Consider the following 19,318-nt stretch of genomic DNA (forward strand, 5'->3'; position numbering starts at 1 on the left):
TTAGTCAGTTGTCAGAAATACTATTTTTTTTTTAAATTTAAGTAATCTCTACATTCAATATGGGACTCAAACTGAAATCCTCAAGATCAAGAGCATATACATACTCTTCTGATGACTGAGCCGCCAGGTGTCCCCATATTACTCTTTAAAAACCATATACAGCAGCCCTGGTCGGTGGCTCAGCAGTTTAGCGCTGCCTTCAGCCCAGGATGTGATCCTGAAGACCCAGGATCCAAGTACCAGGTCAGACTCCCTGCATGGAGCTTGCATCTCTCTCTGCCTGTGTGTCTCTGCCTCAATCTCTCTTTTTCTGTGTGTCTCTCATGAATAAATAAATAAAACCTAAAACAAACAGAAACCCTATATATAGGTAGGTGACTCTGTTGGTTGCTCTCATTCTCTGAGAATATATTTAGTACTGAGTATACACTTAGTATTAATTTCTGGTTATTGGAGCATTTACAGGAGTCATATGTTTAATGAAGACTGAGTAGGTCCTGAAAAGAAAATATCAAGCTTTAAAGATCTAATTCCTACAGAAATACAAGTTTGGTAAGCAGATGTGAAACTCAGAGAAAGAAAAGATACTGGTTTTAGAAAGTATCTAAAACGCGAAGTTAAAAATGTAAACAGCCAAGTGAGAAACAAAAGTAAAGTCAGACTACTTACTGAACAACAAAAATATTTACCAAGAAAAATCAACCTGGCTCAACCACATCCTGCCAGAATAAGTGCTCTGTTTAAGGTACCTGAGTAGATATTTGATGACAAAACAATAGGCAGTGCTCAATAATCACTTTCTTTTTCCACCACACAGACACTTAGAGCTACAAAAAGAAACGAGAATCTAAACTGCCAAGAATGAAGGGAAAAGTAGTAAAGTATTGCTTTGGAAAAACTGAGAAAATTATACCTCAAAAGATTTGACTAATCACAAAGTGTCAGCCTCATGTAATTCTCTGAACCTAGATATCATGATTGTATTCAGGACCTGGTTACACTATTCCTATACTCTTAAAATCTTTCCATCTGATGTTTAGTGGTTTAGAAAGAATCAAGGCCATACACTTGTCTATAACCCATAGCTAGAGGCTCATGAAGAGCTAAAGACTAGTGCCTTTATCTCCAGAGTTTCTCAGGTGAACCCTCCATCAAAAATTTTCCTTCATGCGATAACATTTCCAGATTCCTTACTTTTACTAGCAGTTAAACAGAATTGCTTGTGGAGTGAGGGAAGTCATTTTTCACCCCTTGAAAACCAATACTAATTTAGAAATCAACTTTAGTGTACCCTGATTAAAATGTGAACTACTGGTTTCTCAGTTGTCCAGAGTATGAAAGTCATACTAGAAGAACCTGAAATACACGGCTTAAATAAAACAAAAGCCTTGAATTATGAATTTGGGGGCAGGTATATTACATATTTAGATCCTTCCATGTAAAGTCCTACATCTATAGCTTTGGTTCAACAAATACAATAACCAAGGTGACAAAGATTAGAGTTGTAACATTTTAAAGGACTGCCGCATTCCATAATTAGCTTTCTGTATCAAGGTAACAATTAAATTTTACATTCGCCCTTAAAGAGTCTAGCCGTTATTTTTGTAAAGCCCTAGTGAAAAAAATTACTGCTTCACATTTGGAAGTACAGATAACTACAGTTACTGTCGCATTTTGTGGTTCCCAATGGAACCAAGATCCTTACTCTTATCTTCTTAAACTGGCTAGAGATTCCAGAATTGGCAACAATGAAGTAAGTTTACCTCTCTCCTGAAATAGATAAATCTCCTGGATCTCAAATTATATTTTACAGACTTATTTTAGATAAAGTGTTTTTCAAATTCTCAGTGTCATATAGGTAAATCTAGTAACAAATCTGAAAATCATTTTCCTAAATGTAGTTTCCCATACAATGGATTGAGTCAGACACAATTTAAGTAAGTATTTAGTTTATTTTCAGTAATTAACAACATCTTTTAGCTTGAATATATTCATGGGATTAAGTATAGATCTTTTTTATTTCAAATGAGTCAGCCTTTCTCAAGTCCCATGAAAAAAAATATCTACTTTTAAAACTTGAATTCCCACTTTATTGAAAAAAAAAATCAGGAATAATACTTTTAACCACTGAATTATTACTACCTGGAAGCTTTCTAATTGTTCTTCCTGAAATTCGATCACAGACAGCTCTCCATGAAAGGTAAGCCACTTGGGCCAGCAAGATGCTTGACACTAGCCTAGAAAATTGACATCATTTCAGACAAATTGAAAAGTTGAAGCTTTGGGCGTAAAAAAAGCCTTGGAAGACCTATAAAGCTCCAAGAACCACACAAAACTCCATTCTCTGTCCTATCCTCTCCTCTCCCATTCTGAATATTCAAATCTGTACAGACTCTTAATTATTTGCAACTAACACAAAACTGATTTGCATGTCCCAAAGTCTCTATTGGTCATTATTGACAATTACAATAATGAGCACCTATGTTATATGACATGCCAGGCAGTGCTTTAAGTGCTTTGGTGTTTTTCATATAAAAACAAAAAGAAATGTCCAAATTTCTCTACAGTTACAAGGAGCCTTTATTAAGATACCTATTTAGTAAAGACCTATATTCATATAACTTGGATTTTAGTAATACAAAGTTGTGTTTTTTACTTGATCGAATATACAAATTGTACTGGCTAATCCTATGAAAAAAATAAGAGAAATGTATTAAGGTTGTAACACTAAGTTAAAACAGTGAACAAATTAGTCTTTACTTTGGCAAATAAAAAACTAATTCTACAAACCCACTGAAATGGCAAAGTGATAGTCATATCACTTAAGGGAAAATTTTAATGAGTCGACAAAACAGAAAATGCTATACTGTTTAAAAAATACAAATAGTCCAAATGAAATGGAAAGACACACGGCAATTTTCAGAGTAGCTAAATTTTAAAGTTAAAAAAAAAAACCCTCCACTGTTAAAAGTCTACTTCTTTAATGAAAGAATTTGCAGTAAATAGATTCTTTGCTATATCATACTAATAGTATTGGATTTTCTTTGCAAATTCTTTTAGTTCAATTATTACTAAAGAAATTACAGGCATTATATTATATTATAGGCATTACAAATTCATCTAAAAAGCTAGGCAGTGCTACTGTGTTTGATGGCTTGCAATACTTGTATTATGGATTTGAATAGGATTGTTATTAACAACCAAAGTAATTTAAAAATAGAATTCTATAAAGATATGTCTTATCATTCTGAAACGTACCTTTCTTCCCACTGTATTCTGAAATTTTCAAGGTCTGTTTACTTAGATCTTAAATAGTTATAGAATTCAGTAAGAGGTTGTTATGAATCGTGTCCTCCAAAAATATATATTGAAGTGCTATCTCCCAGCAACTCAGAATGTGACCTTATCTGGAAACAGGGTCACTGCAGATGTAACAGTTAAGATGACATCACACTACAATAGAGTGGGGATTCTTAATCCAGTATAACTGATGTCCTTATAAGAGGAAAATTGAAAACAGACATACACAGGCAGATGATATGAAAACACATGATGGAAAACCACCCATTTGACAAAAGAGGCTGAGATTGAAGTGATGCATCTACAAGTCAAGAACACGAAGGATTACAGAGAACTGCCAGAAATTTGGAAGAGGAATGGAGGATTCTCCTCTAAAGCCTTCAGAGAAACAGCGTGGCCCGGCCAACACCTTGATGCAGGCTTCTAGCCTCTGGAACTGTGAGAGAGTAAGTTTCTGCTGTTCTAAGCCACCCAATTTTTGGTAATGTTGTTACAGCAGGAAACTAACTGCACAGATCATAAATTAAATCTACCTTTCCAAAACAGCATCTTTTAAAGCAAAGCATACTTCAGAGTCAGCAAAACTGGAGGTCAGACACCTGTGCAAATAAAATGTAACCACGGCCTTGAATTTGCTTCATTTGTAAAAAAGAGATAACGGATCCTACCAGTTTATTTCTGAATATACATTATGTCCAATATCGACAACAAAGACAACAAAGTTAAGTCTCTCTACCCCAACTCCCTTCTTTCCCTGTAATGAGAATGCATTTTAACCTGTGGTCATTTGGCTAACAATTCAGAAAATAATATGATAAAAAGAGGGCTAGAATTAAAATATCATTAAGTACATTTAAAAAAAAATACCGTCTTAAATTAAGTCCTGATGGTTTAACTACTTAAATCCTTATCCTGGGTATGAGCACCATATCTAAGATGTGATGCTTTTCAGAAGTTCCTGATACATTAGGTAAATGTTACTCTCTCCTATTTAAAAGGTTCAAAGTAATTTCAATTACCACAGAAAGATCAATTCTTAAATAGTAGTTTATCCTTTCTACTTTCAAAACTTTCAAAAGTTAATTTTATTCAACACAAGTCTTCTGTTTTACTAATATTCTTATTAATATGCAAACTGACCCGAGTTCAGTAATAAACACAAGAGTCTTGTTATTGAAAAGTCATTGTTCAAATGCAGGAACTTTTTATTTCATGTAATAATCATAACATAAGCAAAATAATAATTACCTTTGACAAGATTAGTAGAAATAGAAGTATAACTCACAAATATTATAAGCATATTCCCCTGACATGTGAATTAGCCAGTAATATGGCCACAATGTTTAGGAGTCATCTTTCCAAAGACTCTGGAAAAGGTGATCAGAGGCCAGCACCATGACATGCTGTGGAATCTAAGTTTAGTGATATGAACAGAAGACTTGAAGAGAAAAATCTAGAATCAGATTGTATATCTGAGTAAAGTAAAATCACTGCAATTTATCCACTGCCACCAAAGACAACAGAGCTAGACTCTAAAACTACTTGAATTCAAGTGGTGAATAAAGACTAACACTGAATGCTTACTATGTGTAAAGACAATTTTACATATTTAACTTCATTCAAAGCATGGAATATTCCTAATATAGGAGTTTTACACACAAGAACACAGAGTACTAAGTTTGGGCTATACATACAGTGTATAAATGCTGAATTTTAGATAGGAGCTGCCAAAGCCACAATCTAAAATATAATTTGCAAGCAATCACTGGCTCTGCTTTACATGTTTTAAAACATTTTTAAAAATAAGTAAGTTTTGATATTTTATTTGTGGGAAAGCTGTAATCAAAAAGAAATCTTATTCAGTATCAATGCAACATAAACTTGCCTCTAAAATTTAAAATTGTTAAGAGTTAACAATATTATATCATGGTTTAACCTTAAGAAAAACCTAAATCCTGAAAATAGAATCTAAGAAAAATGAAGCTGAAGTGATTGTTTGGCTATAGGAAAAGAAGATAGCCCCACACATACTTGTAACAATGAAAACACAAATTCAGTTTGGTGTTTAGACCGACTGATTGTTCAAGTTTGTTTTTCTGCACAAATTTATTTGCCTTTTAAATAGAAGAGGAATTAATAGTTGGTGAGCCTCTGCCAAGTATGTCTGGCACTACAGTAGATGGTACACGCTTAATTTTTGAAAGTGATAGACCTGGGTTTCAATCTTTGCTCAAATATTTACAAGTTGTATAACCTTGGGAAATAGCTTAAATCTGTGACAGGTTTCACGTTAGTAAAATAAATATTAAAATAATACTAAAAGACTGTCATGAGACTTATACAGGTAATAAAATTATTCTAGTTCTTGTCACATAGTACGTCATTAAGTATTAGCTAATATTATGATCAATAATAATTTAAGAGGTATAACCCTGCAGATCAGTTATTAAGAAATAGTGCTTGGAAATACAGTAACTTGTTTTAAGACATGTATCTAGCAAATGTTAAATATAGTTTTGAAAACCTAATGGCAATGAAATCTGTGGTCTTTTTAAAGTTCCAATGTTGTTTTAGTGACTCCCTCTGTTCCTCCTGCTTCCTCAACTTTTACAGAAGAGAAAATTTATTTCATAGACTCAAGGTGTTTAAATTCTAGAAATGACCTTAGAAATCACTAAGCCTAAGGGCAGCAACCTGCTTTCAACACAGTTCCATTCAATTGATAGTCCTTGTCTGAAATGAAGGGTCCAAAAGGAGGCTGGAGTGCTAATGATGAGAAGGATTTGAGAATTCTGAGAAAGGCGGAAAAATAAGACAAAATCTAATAGCTGCCCATGGAGGTTGGAGAGGGACAAACAACACAAGTCAACCAAGTGCTTCGTATCTGCCACTAACACACAAGTGGAATGGGCTCATTAAACTCATCTATTTCTCATTGTGACTTTGGGCTCAAAGTCACAAGTTCCAAGTTTACGGTCTACCATCTAGTGAGCACTGTGCATTAAGTGCTCCCTCTGCTTCCGTCACTATAGATCATCCTATTATCCCAACCACCTAACATCCCCACAATATAAAGTTAGCACAATTCTACCCCTTGATCTACTATGTACAGTTTACAAATTACTTGGAATATTCATTTTGTATCATGACCAAAACAAGGCCAAGTAATTCTAAGTGTACATAAAGAATGAAAAGACCACCCTGAAAGAGGGGAGAAAGGGGAGATTAAATAGAGGGCAAGAAAAATGTCTGAGCAAAGCTCATGCAAAATAAACCTCTGATTTGCATTAGTTTTGAATGTGCAACCCACATGTAAGTAGTCCTACTAGTAACATTACTAGTCCTTAATAAATTTAATGCTTGCAATTTTATCCCAAAGGGGCCTATAATCAATCAAATCATTTAATTCCATGCTATCGAGTAAATTTTTCTTTGAAGTATCCTATAACAAAGTTTCACTTGAGTCAAAAATACTTCCTAAAACCATCTCATACGCCTCTTTCCATCCTTTTCTTGAATTCATTTTTAGATTAATGCTTAATGCGCTTTAATGAGTTTAAAACATCTGTGATAATGACTTCCCTATTTTCTATTCATATTCCAAAACCAACTGCCACAAATTAAGTATATACTTTACTGAAATATTAAAAATAATTTTTAGATCACCAAAGTACTTAAAAAAAATTTTAAAGAATCTGAAGTACATGGTATATTAGGTATATACATGTTTTAATATATCTGAAGTTGTGGTATGTGGGGGGCTAAAAAGTATACATACACCCAGGGAGGGGTGTGTGCGTACAGGTGTATATAAAGTATTTACCTCCACAGGGGATTCTATATTAGTAAGTCTATGGTGACCTCCCCCAAAACCTCCTGGTATTTTCAAATAGCTCCAACAGGTGATTCTGCTACACATTTCTTGGGAGAGAACCACAGAGACAGTGTATTTCAAATTGCTTTCAATATGGATGCCTCTAAAGTATACCACCAATCTGGGCCATTAATTTTGAATTCTAGTTTCAGACAGTTTTGTTAAACCAAGGTATCTTGTTTTTAAATCTCTCATTAAAAAGCAGTCATCTTTTTCTCTTCAGAAGTGGAAAAGAAAACTTTTAGTGCCTAAAACTTAAGCTATAGTTTATTTTTTTAAGTTACAGTTTAAAAGATGTTTTATATAAAACCACAGCATCCTCAATTAAGGAAACATTTATAATTCTCTGCCACACTGTAGTATTTATGACTATTTACAAATATTTAGTTTTTAATTTTGCCTATCTTAAAAACGAATATAAAGATACTTGCTTCTCTTCTACATTATGTAAAATATTTAAAGAGAAAAATGTTAATGTTTTCTTTCTCTGAAACAGTTAAAAGCCCTTAAGACATTTTTTAATATAGCACCCAATAAAGTAATGATAATAAAGGCACATAAGGTATAACAAAATTATTTTTAATTGAATATTAAAATTTTTCTTTAAAGTTGTGCCCATCTAAAATATATACAATGACAAAAAACATCAAAATGTTCTTTAAATCACTTAATGAATAAGGGATTATATAGATATATAAAATTCATAATGAATACCACATTTCTTTGATTCTAAAACACTTTACATTTTGACATTTCTGAATTAGGATGGGTCTTATTATCACTGGCATGTCATCTTGGAAACATTTTTTATTCCTGTATGGTGCTTCTGACAATCAACGGCACCTTAGGTCTAATGAACTACAGTGTTTATTTAAAAAAAAAAAAAAAAAACTTCTTCAAATTAAAAGAGGTAACTTTTTCTTTTTAAATGTTACAAAACTGATCCACCCAAAACAACCTTAAATGTATAGCTCCATAAACTATAATCTTTTATAAGTGAAATGGCCAATAAACTTAATGAAGCAACTAAATTATGAGGGCAAAAGAAATTCTAGTAAGAATATAAGAGCTTAAATAATGAATAATTTTGTCAATTAAATACTATATAAAGTCATTTTCAGAGTTCTAAGCATATAATTTTACACTATTCCATCTCCCAATGCTAAGCATTTGTACACCCTACACACTGCAATAAATTTAGCATTTCACCTACAAGATGCTGCAGATAAAGACTGCTTTGCTGTAAAATAAATTTCTAATTTCAATGTAAATTAAAGTGCATTTTATGTATTTACGCTATGAACAGAAGCCAATGTTTAATGAAATGTTTAAAGACCAAAAAAAAAACCCCAAATTTAAAAAATAGTATCTACTCAAACTGCAGTCTATGAATACACCTCAGAAAGTCTTATCATTCTCTAACATATCACAAATCAAAACACTATTGATTTGGTGGCTAATGTAGATACTGCCTGCAGCACTTTGAACAATTTTATTAAAGTGGTTAGGGTCATTCCTTGCATATTTCTAATGGCTAGCATTCTAGTGACAATACTGGGATCAAAAGCACAAAAATGTGATGGGTCCTGTGTCAAAGTTTCTCTCCATTATTTAAGAAAATGGTGTATGTAAATATCAAGTTTGGAAAATCATTATAAGGATGAATAATAACACCCTTTCACTTAAATACTATACTACAAAGTAAGAACAAAGTGAGAACAAGTACACATAATTCAACTATTTTAAGAGTGTCACACACTCCCAAAATGGGTTTCTAGATACAGTACTGACAACTGATTAGATTGACTTTCACCACAAAATCTTCAAACCAGTGCAATACCTGAAAGTATTTTGTTTTCAAGTTTGCACATGAAGGCCCAAAAGTGATAAAAAAAAACTTGGGATCAAAGGTCACTGAAGAGTCTTACATTTTTATTGCTACTCAATTCAAGTGAATGTCACTTAATTTTAATAATGGTAAATGCAACTAAAGTAGTTTGAAATCCCAGTCAATATAATGTCCGTAAGGACAAGGCTAATCATTCCTGAACATTAATACTTTGTACCAATGTCACAGTTTTTCCTGTTATCCTAAGGAAAAGACTGAAACCAATTCAAATCACTGGACTGAATTACTATAGAAATAAACAGCCAATTTCCACTCTTACCCACTTGTTCACATAACAAAACAATGTACTGTTTCTGTTCAGAACCTATAAAAAGAAATGACTTGATTTTTGGCCAGGAACCAACTGTAAAATAGCTCTTACAAGCTTATCATCAAGAGGTAAGCAAAAACAATCCAATTTTAAATGGCTAGTGTGTTTCTATTGTTACTTTGGGCACGTTTGACAACTGTAGCTTACGAATTTTAGAGAAATAGAGCAATGATGAATAGTTGGGAATGCACAGGGAACAAAAATGACTATTCATAGGAGCAAATATAAGCCTTCATTAGGAATAAAAAAAACACAATGGTTTTATATGTATATATATGTAAAACCCAAAGGAATAACAAACAGCAAATAAATGAAAATTAAAAGCAAAAATAAATAAATAAATAGAAAACCAATCCCCAATTTTTCTGCTACTCAGTTTACCGTGGAGGCTAATCTGAACAGTGTTACCCACAGCCTACAAAACACATGGTGGATGCTTTGTTTCTGATATATATAGTGTTTTTAAATCCACCAACATCTCTATACATTCTGTGCAATTAAGAAATTCACTTCAGGCAAGTGACCAGTAAGTACTTTAGTACTAGCACTATCTATGCAGAATAGCAAATATAATGTGAAACAAAACAATGCAAGCATTCACATGAATTTTGGCTCCATGCTAACTCTGGCTTCATGCCTAACTACATTAAAATAGAATTGCCAAACCGCCAATGCATTTCTTTACAATATTTCTTATTTTACCTTCATAAAAGCTAAGAAGAGTTTTGACTATGAGCATTATCAACTAGTCAAATTTCTCTAATTTTCTGATTTTAAAGAATATTTTATTATCTAAACTATTACTATTTTTCTCTGTATGTACATGAAGACATACAGAGAAACAGAAAAATCTACATATGATTTACACAATAAATATATACAGATATTACATACATACTAATGAGACTGCATGATTTTTATATCAAAGTACATGTTTTTCTACCATACAGTTCTTCATTGTTGTTATTAAGAATAATAAAAAAACTTCTGCAACTAAGCACATGCTGCTAACGATCCAGGGTTTTAAGAATTTGTAGATTAAAAAAATACAATTCCTAGAACACTGTTATCAAACAAGTAAGTTTTATTGGCATCTAAAAACAAAATTCACCCAACATTGAAACGTACTTTAATATTTATGTTGTTTTTTTTTTTTTCTTTTTTCTTTTTTACTCACTGCAGTATGAGGAACAAATCACAAACACTTACTTTGGAGAAACAGAGACCATAGTGTAGATTTTACAAAATCACTTTTTAAAATCTCTGTATTGTGCTCCTCAAATATCTAGAGCCAGTCTTTGCATAAAATATCACAGCTTTGTCTATTACCTTAAAATTCTGCAGCAGCCTAAAGATATGGATAAGATATACCACCACTTGCTATTTTGAAATATATCTATTACCATATCCAACCTAATGGTAGTATCTAAAAAATTCTTTCTTCCATAGGAAGTCTCTGACAAGCTGTTATTCATTTCCTTGAAGTTAAAAGAATCTGGGGGCAACATTTATATTTTATCAGAAAAATAAAAAATGTTTACCTACCATGTTCATATTAAGAACAATGTCTATACAAGTCAGTTGTACAATTATTTTAAGAGAAAGGTGAACATGAACATCAGATTAACTTAATTCTGGCAGACAAAAGTGAACAACTATGGTCCAGTCAGCCATTAATCTATTACAGAGAGATGACAACTTTACAAAAGGTATCTTTTACCTACTGAGTGATGATTATGTCCCCTCAGTTTCTGTGCTTTCTACCACTGGTTCACTTTCTATATCAGCAACTGTGTCACTCTTCTCCTTGTTTATTTCACTTGAAGATGTCAGTTTTTCATAAAGTTCAGGATCATTCTGCACTGGTAAAGGTGGTGGTTGGGCATGTCTTTCAGTATTTTCACCATTAACCTGAGGCACGTTATCACCTTTTCGTTGAGAAGTGGCCCCTTCAAAAAAATCAAAAACCCGAGCATGAGGAGGGGGGACCCAGGTGTTTTGAATTCTATCTCGTCCAAGACGGTTTCCATTAATTTCTCTGCAGAAATCAAAATCTCTGTCATCCCTATCCCTTTGCCTCTCCCAGGGTCTTCTGCGGTCATCAAAATCTCTGTGAACTTCTTGTCCAAATCCTCTGTTCCAAGGACCACTTCTAGGATCAAATCGATAGTTTCCAGATCGAAATCTACCTCTTTCTTCATGTAAGCCTTTTGGACCACCATAGACAGGTAGAACCCGATGTTCTCTCTCATCAAAATCTCTATGCCCCCAGGGCTTCTCTGGATTAAAGCCAAAATGGTCTCTTCGACCAAGATGATCTATGCCTGGCCTCACAAGATTCTCTCTAATATCGACAGGAGGTCTTCCAAAATGATCCCTACCATCTAATGGAGGCCTTCCAGGACCTTCTCTTGGATCTATAGGCCGTCCAACCACATCCCTAACATCCACCGGGGGAGGTCTACTAATGCTTTCCCTGGCTTCAATGGGAGGAAACCGGTAATCTCTATCTCCTTCCTGTTGAATGTTATCATTTCCAAGTGGTATCCTTTTCTCTGGATTAGGAACATTGTCTACACTTTGTCTTCCAGGGACTAGAAAAGGTCTTTCTGGCTGACTAAAAATATCTCCTGGAGGAAAAGGACCACGGGGTGGTGGATGAAGAGCTGAATCAAGTACTGATGGGGGAGGGATTCCCCGTTGGGGTGGAATTCCAGGCTGCATTAAAGGGAATCTTGGTCCAGGTGTCTGTGGTATTAGTCCTGGACGAATGTCTAACATTGGCATTGCGGGCATCCTTTGACTAGAGAGATTTAAAGGGGGTAAGTTTTGAGGCCCAGCTGGTGGTTGTGTTCCCAAAAGTCCAGCAGCGTTTGGAACATTCGGTGGCTGTACTCCTATAAGTCCGGAATTATTAGGGATATTTGGGGGTAGCACTCCCAAAAGTCCAGAACTACTTGACACAGTTGGTGGCTGTAGTCCCAAAATTCCAGAGTTATTCAGAATATTTGGTGGCTGGGGTCCAATAATCCCAGAACTATTGGAAACATTAGATGGCCGGACTCCAATAATTTCAGAATTACTCGATACATTTGGTCTTTGGACTCCCAGAATTCCAGAATTGCTTGTCACATTTGGCGGCTGTCCTCCTAAAATTGTGGAGCTACTTGGAATATCATTTGGAATCACTAAAACAGAAAGAAGAAAAATAACACAGACAAAAAAAATCACTCTTCTATAAAAGTAAACTATATTTGTAATTACTAATGCTATAATTAGTTGGCCTAGTATTAATTGACTACGTGTATCCCAGAAGAATCAAGATACACTAGATACTAAACAAAAATTAAAATTAATACCATGCATGGTGAAATTTAAATATTAAAAGATAAATGGGATGTTACATAAAATCTTTACATAGGACATTTAAAGAAAACCGTCAGGCATTATAGTCATCCTCCACCTTTAACAAAAATATTTCTAAAGCAGAAATGAGTCTTAGTATACTAACAATGGTGCTATATAAAAAAGGACCTGCTACTTCCAAATATCATATTTATCTTTTAGATCTAGCTGGAGAATACTGGGTAGAAGTTATTCAAATCTAATACTTGCTCATTCTTATCTTTCTGTAAGTATACACATTTTGTGAAACTGTATTTTGACACTAACACTTTATGTAGTCCCAATAGGCCAAAAAAAGGAGTGGGAGAGGTCTTAAAAGAAAGGTGCCAAAATCTATTCTATCCTGAACAGAATGCCAACTTTTTTCTATGAGAAATTCTAGGAGACAGTGATCTCTTTTTAAATACTGCAACATTTTAATATTGGTGCTCTGAACTGGTTACAAATACATGACATCTCAGAATTAAGTAGTGCTTATGAATTAACTATGTATTTCTGGGGAATTTGTTTTACCTGATCTTGTGTTTTCACCAGATGAAATCTGGTGCTCTATAAGATGAGGTACTTTTTCTTCAGGCTCTGCTTGTTTAGTTGGAGGATTAAAAACATTTCCAGCTGGTAGAGTGGGAGTAGCAAGATTGCTGGCAACAGAACCACCCGGTAAAACAAGACTACCAAATCCAACATCTTTCACAGTTTCTGGAGTCATGGATAATGGTGGCTGCACTAAAGCTGTTTAAAGAATGAGAAATATATTTCAGATTTAATTAGGCAAGCAATTCATGTGCTAAGTTAATATTAACCATGACCAACACTGGCCTTGCTCAAGTTTTAAATGGCTTTCTATCCTCTTTTCCAATGTTTGGTAAGATGCCCTGACATAAATGATTCTCTTCTGGCTCCTCTATTTATTATGAAAACTAACTACTTACAGTTTGACTGTTTCATTTATTGGCATCTATTACCTATCACAACTGATGCTCAAAATGACAAGTCATCAAGAAGAGGCTAAATTACATTAGAAAGCTTTTTTTTTTTTATTTTTTTATTCAGGGACACAATAATTTTTGGAAATGTTTTCATAGAAAATGTTTAATAAAGTAAGGACCAGTACTGAAGATGAAAATTCCAGTAATACAAAAAAAAAAAAAAAAAAAAAAAAAATCCTAATTTCCAAGAATGTCATGGATTTCTAAATATATAGAAATGATTCACGTAGATTGACAAATATATACAATGATACAAATCGGTTCAATCACCTTGAAATTATAATGTACTAGTCCTTTCATTCACTACTTCTTGTCAAATGAGGTTAGAAACCAATTATATAAGAAGAGGTAAAGTGGACTGCAAATAAAAAGTATAAACACTCCCATTTTGAAGAATTAATTTTAAAGAAAGAATAAACATTCCATTTTAAAGCATCCATTTTAAAGGCCGTTGCCTTCTATTCCCACACCTTCTCCTAGGGCCTGGCCCTGGCTCCACATCTCCAAACCCATTGGACACTGGGTGCTGGAAAGGAGGAGGCTTTTTTTTCCCTTCTCCTTTTTTTTTTTTTTTTTTAAAAAACGGAAAACACATATAAAAGAAAATAAATGCACTTTATCTACTCTTCAAAAAAAAAAAAAGTGTATATGTCATTTATATGTTAAAAAAAAAAGAACGAGAGGAATATAAAATCAGAATTCAACCATCAGAATTTTTAGTCCAATTTATGTCACAATACAGTTATATCATTTACTTGGGAATTTTAAGAACTGTTTTATCCTCCGATTTAACTCCAGCTTACCTGGACATACAGTTAGCATACAACGGAGCTATAGAATAGGAAAAAAAACGACCTGCAATCACACATGGGAATTATGAGAATTAAACAAGATAGTGTAAGCAACTGGCAGAGTACTGACACATGGCTGTTATTTCTCTTTCTCCATTCAAATGATCCCAAATTTTCTAAAATGAATAAACTATAAAGAAATAATTAGGAGGTAAGCTCTAGGATGAATATTTCTGAATGCTGAATTCAGAAATGGCTTCTAATTTTGTAATTTTTAGGAAGAATAAAGAATTCTTCCTAATTAACCAACAACAAAGATGAATCCTAATCCTGTCTAAACACTAAAATAGAGAAGAGTTCATAAATAAAAGGAAAATGGACTATCAATAGGTAAATTCTGTCACATATAATGTCTTTATGATAAAGTCCGTTGAACCAGTATTGGGACAGAAACCTACGAAGTTCTCCAAGAACTGATGTAGTCATCTCAAAAGGACAGAGAAGCAACTATGAAAGGTCTTACTGTCTAAAGATAAAACAAACTGAACTTCAAAAAGAAAAGTGAATGCAACTCCTCTAAAGTAAAACTCTATTATTCCATAAACACTAAAAATGGAGACAGAGATGAAGAGGAAAGGAAAAGAAAGAAGGAGAAATAAGAAAAAGCTTCTTCTCACTCAGTCACCAGATATCACTGGAAATACCCATAGAACTAAACTCATTATGCTGAAAAACAGCACTTAAGAGACAAGAATTAAGCATCTACCATGGTTCTCCTATAAAAATGAACCTCAACTAACTACTACTAGCTGGTAAGAGGAAGGTTTTTTAATAGAAAAATTCTAAGTAAGAAATGTGGAAAAATTATAAAATTCAAAGGTAGAAAGGATTTTAAAGCAATAATGATCAATGGATGAAATCATCAGATGAAAATTCGAAGGGAAACTTTTTTAATGGCCAGGTTCCATTACCTGAATGTCTGATCCATCTTACCACCACTGAAAGTAAGAGAAGAAGAAATTCCATGGTCCTGATGTGATGTATCAAGTCTGTAGCACCCAACCAGTTAAATACGGTTACTAAAAATGCTGAAGCACATTCTAAACAAACCTTTGATGCTAAAAAACTTCCTACATACAGAAAAATCAGAAGACAGAGGAACAAATTTGATACCACAAAGAAGCAAAAGCCAAATCCATTGTTTGGAATCTTGCATACAGAAAGGAACGGTTTCTTCGACATAAAGGATTAAGAAATAAAGGGCAGTCTGAGCAGGCCTGCTCTTTATTAAGACATTTAATACACAAACAAACCAACCTCACAGATGACCCAGAGACTCTTCTTTGAATTTTGACTAAAACCAATTGTAAATAACATTTTGAGACAACAGAACAAATATGAATATAGAATGACTATCATATAATTATGTTATTTTTTTAGAAATCACTTAACAAAATAAGTATTTGCCTAAAACTTAAAAAATTAAAAATAAAAAAATTAAAAATTCATAAGAATGAGAATCAACAGGTTAATTAAAAAAAAGAAAAAAGAAAAAGAAAACTCCCAAAGTAGAAAACTCACATGTTGGTACTACTGGTGGAATAGTAGGTGGTGGTACAACAGGTGGTGGAACTGGAGGTGGCATGAAACCTACGGGGGGGGGGGGGGGGGGGGGGGGGGGGAGACCAAAAGTAAAATAGCATAAGAGTTAAATTCAAAGATTTCAATAGCTATAAATGAAACTCTACATTCTTAAAAGTCTTCCATTACTACAGCCTCATATTTGTGAATACATTTTCTATTAAAAAAAAAATCACTTTTAGGGCGCCTGGGTGGTTCAGCTGGTTGGGTGGCTGGCTGTTTCTGACTTCATAATAAGTCTCATGATCTTATTAGGGTGGTGGGATCAAGCCTTGGGTCTGGCTCCAGACTGAGCAGGGAGTCTGCTTAAGATTTTCTCTTCCTCTGTTCCTCCCTGACTCACTGGCACACTTCTCACTTCTCCCTCTCTCTAAATAAACAAACAAACAAACAAACATTTTTAAAAATCACTTTTACAAACACCACCTTGTATTTGATCCTTAGCTTAGTAAGCTAAGTGAAGCAAAGAAATCCTTATCATGATCACATTCTATTTATTTGCTCATTTGTCTAAGTCCTGCGGCACTCTCTATGATGCTCTAAAATCAAAGATTAATACAAGCTAGGCAACCTGTTTCATGTTAGCACAATGACTGCATGGGGAGTTAAATATTGTATTTCAAACTGCTGATAACACTATACGCAATAATGTCATCTGCAAAATGTGCTATTGTATTTCTTTGATATATATGCTGTTTATCTACTAGATTAAAATATTTTAATTAACCTTGGATGTTAGTTGCTACATTATGTTTTGAACAGTAAAATAAACTTTTCATTTAATACTGACTGTTTAATATTTTTAAATATCAAATGATCAAAATATAAACCTGTTTCCTTACATTTTTAAGATATAAAGCTACCATTCAATTCAATTAGAAAAACAGTGGCTAAAGGGGCACCTGGGTGGCTCAGTCAGTTAAGCACATGACTTTTGGTTTTGGCTCAGGTCATGTTCTCATGGGTTATGAGACTGAGCCTCACATCGGACTCCATACTAGGCAGAGTCTGCTTGAAGATTCTCTCCCTTTGCCTTTTCCCCAACCCCAAATAAAATCTTAAAAACAAAAACAAAAACCCAAAAACAAATAGCTAAAAATAAAGATATGTGATTTCCTGATTTCCAACAAATGAATGACTTTAGAAATTCTATGTGGTATGTTTTTAAAATAATCCTTTAAAATTACCTTCTGAAAAAAAAATAATAAAATAAAATAAAATTATCTTCTGAAAGGCTGCTGGGTGGCATGGTTGGTTAAGCAACAAACCCTTGGTTTTGGCTCAGGTCATGATCTCAGGGTTGTGCGATTAAGCCCTACATCCAATCCAACTCAGTGCTCCATGCGGAGAGTCCTGAGACTCTCTCTTCCTCTTCTTCTCCTTCTTCCTTTGCCTCTGCCCCCTCTAAAATAAATAAATCTAAAAAAAAATTACCTTCTGGGAAAAATAATTTTAACTCAGATTCCAAATACAGAAAATATTCAACAAGAATAATTTTCTAATCCTTAACAAAGAAAAAATCAATTTCAAATTATGCAAGGAGTTCATGAAGTTCAAAGAAAGATAAAAATATCTTTGAAAAACATGTATATTATTTGATCCCTTGTGCCTCTTCCTCATTCTTCTACTCCAAGGTCTAATATTAAAAGCTCTATCTCTAAGCTATATAAGCTATTATTTATATTTGTGTGTTAAGTAATCTACAGTTTCTAAATTAGAAATGCTGACTCCAGGAACTTTTATCAAAAATTTGTAAGGTAAAAAAAAAATATTACAAATTCAATTTGCATTTTAAATTATAATTTCTAAAATCAAAATGAAAACCATGATTTTTTAGGAGAAACAATCTATATAACTTAATGCATACTTCTGATGAATGGGTGGTAACTACAGATAATTCTGATATGAAAAATTCAACATAAATTTTAAATTATTTTGACAGTATTTCAATGCTTTAAAAGAATTCCATTTTTTTTTCTCTGTGCTGATCCTTCAACCATCTGCATCAACTGGGAACTTGTTAGAAATATACTTGTCTTACCCCACCTCAGTCTTAGTAAAACAAAAGGAGGCCAGACCCAGCACGCTTTGCTTTAACATGTCCTCCAAGTGATCCCTACACATGCCAAGGTTTGAGAATTAATGCTCTACAGCATTTTAACCTGGAAAAATAACCATTTAAATGATATTGTAAGGCACCTGGCTGGCTAAGTAGGTAGAGTATGTGACCTGATCTTGCAGTCATGAGTTCAAGCCCCATGCTGGGTATAGGGCTTACTTAAGGAAAGTATATTAAAAAAAAAAAAAAAAATGTTTTCTAAATGAATGAATGAATGACTGATATTCTAAGTAGAGTATACATAGTAATATGAAAATTACTGGGGCACCTGGGTGGCTCAGTCAGTTAAGTGTCTGCCTTTAGCTCAGGTCATGATCTTGGGGGTCCTGGGATAGAGCCCCACCTCGTCAGGCCCCCTGCTCAGTAGGGAGTCTGCCTCTCCCTCTGCAGCTCCCCACCCCTCGTGCTCTATCATTCATAAATTCATAAATAAATAAATAAATTCATAAATAAATAAATAAATAAATAAATAAATAAATAAATAAATAAAATCTTAAAAAAAAAAGAAGAAGATTCCTTACCAGGAGGTGGTTGTGAAGGGTTAAAACTTGCTCTCAGAAAAGGAGGTGGAGGGATTGGACTGAATCCAGGAGGAGGAACTGGCATGGAGACAGGAAATGCTGGTGGGACTAAACTAACTGCAGGCACAGCTGGCGCTACTGGAATCTTTTGTGGATAAAAAATAAAAAGTCCATAAATCACTTTATCCATCAGCAATGATTAAATCTCAGAACAACTAAAGGTAAATAATTTCTATTTCTTTCTAAGGAAGACAACAAATACCACTATATTGTTTTGTTATTTTCCTTCTTGCATACTTGTAATTACTCTAACTTGGGTTTAGTAAAAGCAAGGAAGTACTATTCAACAGACAGTATACATGGAGACTAAAATCTATCTTATATTTAAGTGATACAAACTAATGGGCACCTACTTGAATAGTTATTATCATGATCAATTTTAAACTGCCACCTCCCACT

At 33.7% G+C, this 19,318-nt stretch overlaps 1 protein-coding gene across 21 annotated transcripts in view; it reads right to left on the reverse strand.

Moving 5' to 3' along the window:
• SCAF8 (SR-related CTD associated factor 8) overlaps positions 1-19,318 on the reverse strand; it is a 223,497-nt gene that overhangs the window by 130,957 nt on the left and 73,222 nt on the right. For 15 of the 21 annotated variants that reach the window (XR_012003189.1, XR_012003178.1, XR_012003197.1 and 12 more), the window contains 4 exons: positions 18,860-19,004; positions 16,160-16,228; positions 13,312-13,530; positions 11,114-12,581 (listed from right to left, as the gene is read on the reverse strand). Coding sequence is in view for 11 of the 21 variants with exons in the window: in XM_072767369.1 (XP_072623470.1) it covers positions 11,128-12,581; positions 13,312-13,530; positions 16,160-16,228; positions 18,860-19,004 (1,887 nt within the window). In the remaining 10 variants the exon portion in view is untranslated. Of the gene's footprint in view, positions 1-10,459; positions 12,582-13,311; positions 13,531-16,159; positions 16,229-18,859; positions 19,005-19,318 lie in introns of those variants that run through there. The other 6 variants (XM_072767434.1, XM_072767427.1, XM_072767406.1 and 3 more) reach the window with 1 other exon arrangement.

The sequence above is a fragment of the Vulpes vulpes genome, chromosome 1 (assembly GCF_048418805.1).
Source record: "Vulpes vulpes isolate BD-2025 chromosome 1, VulVul3, whole genome shotgun sequence".
Taxonomy (NCBI): domain Eukaryota; kingdom Metazoa; phylum Chordata; class Mammalia; order Carnivora; family Canidae; genus Vulpes; species Vulpes vulpes.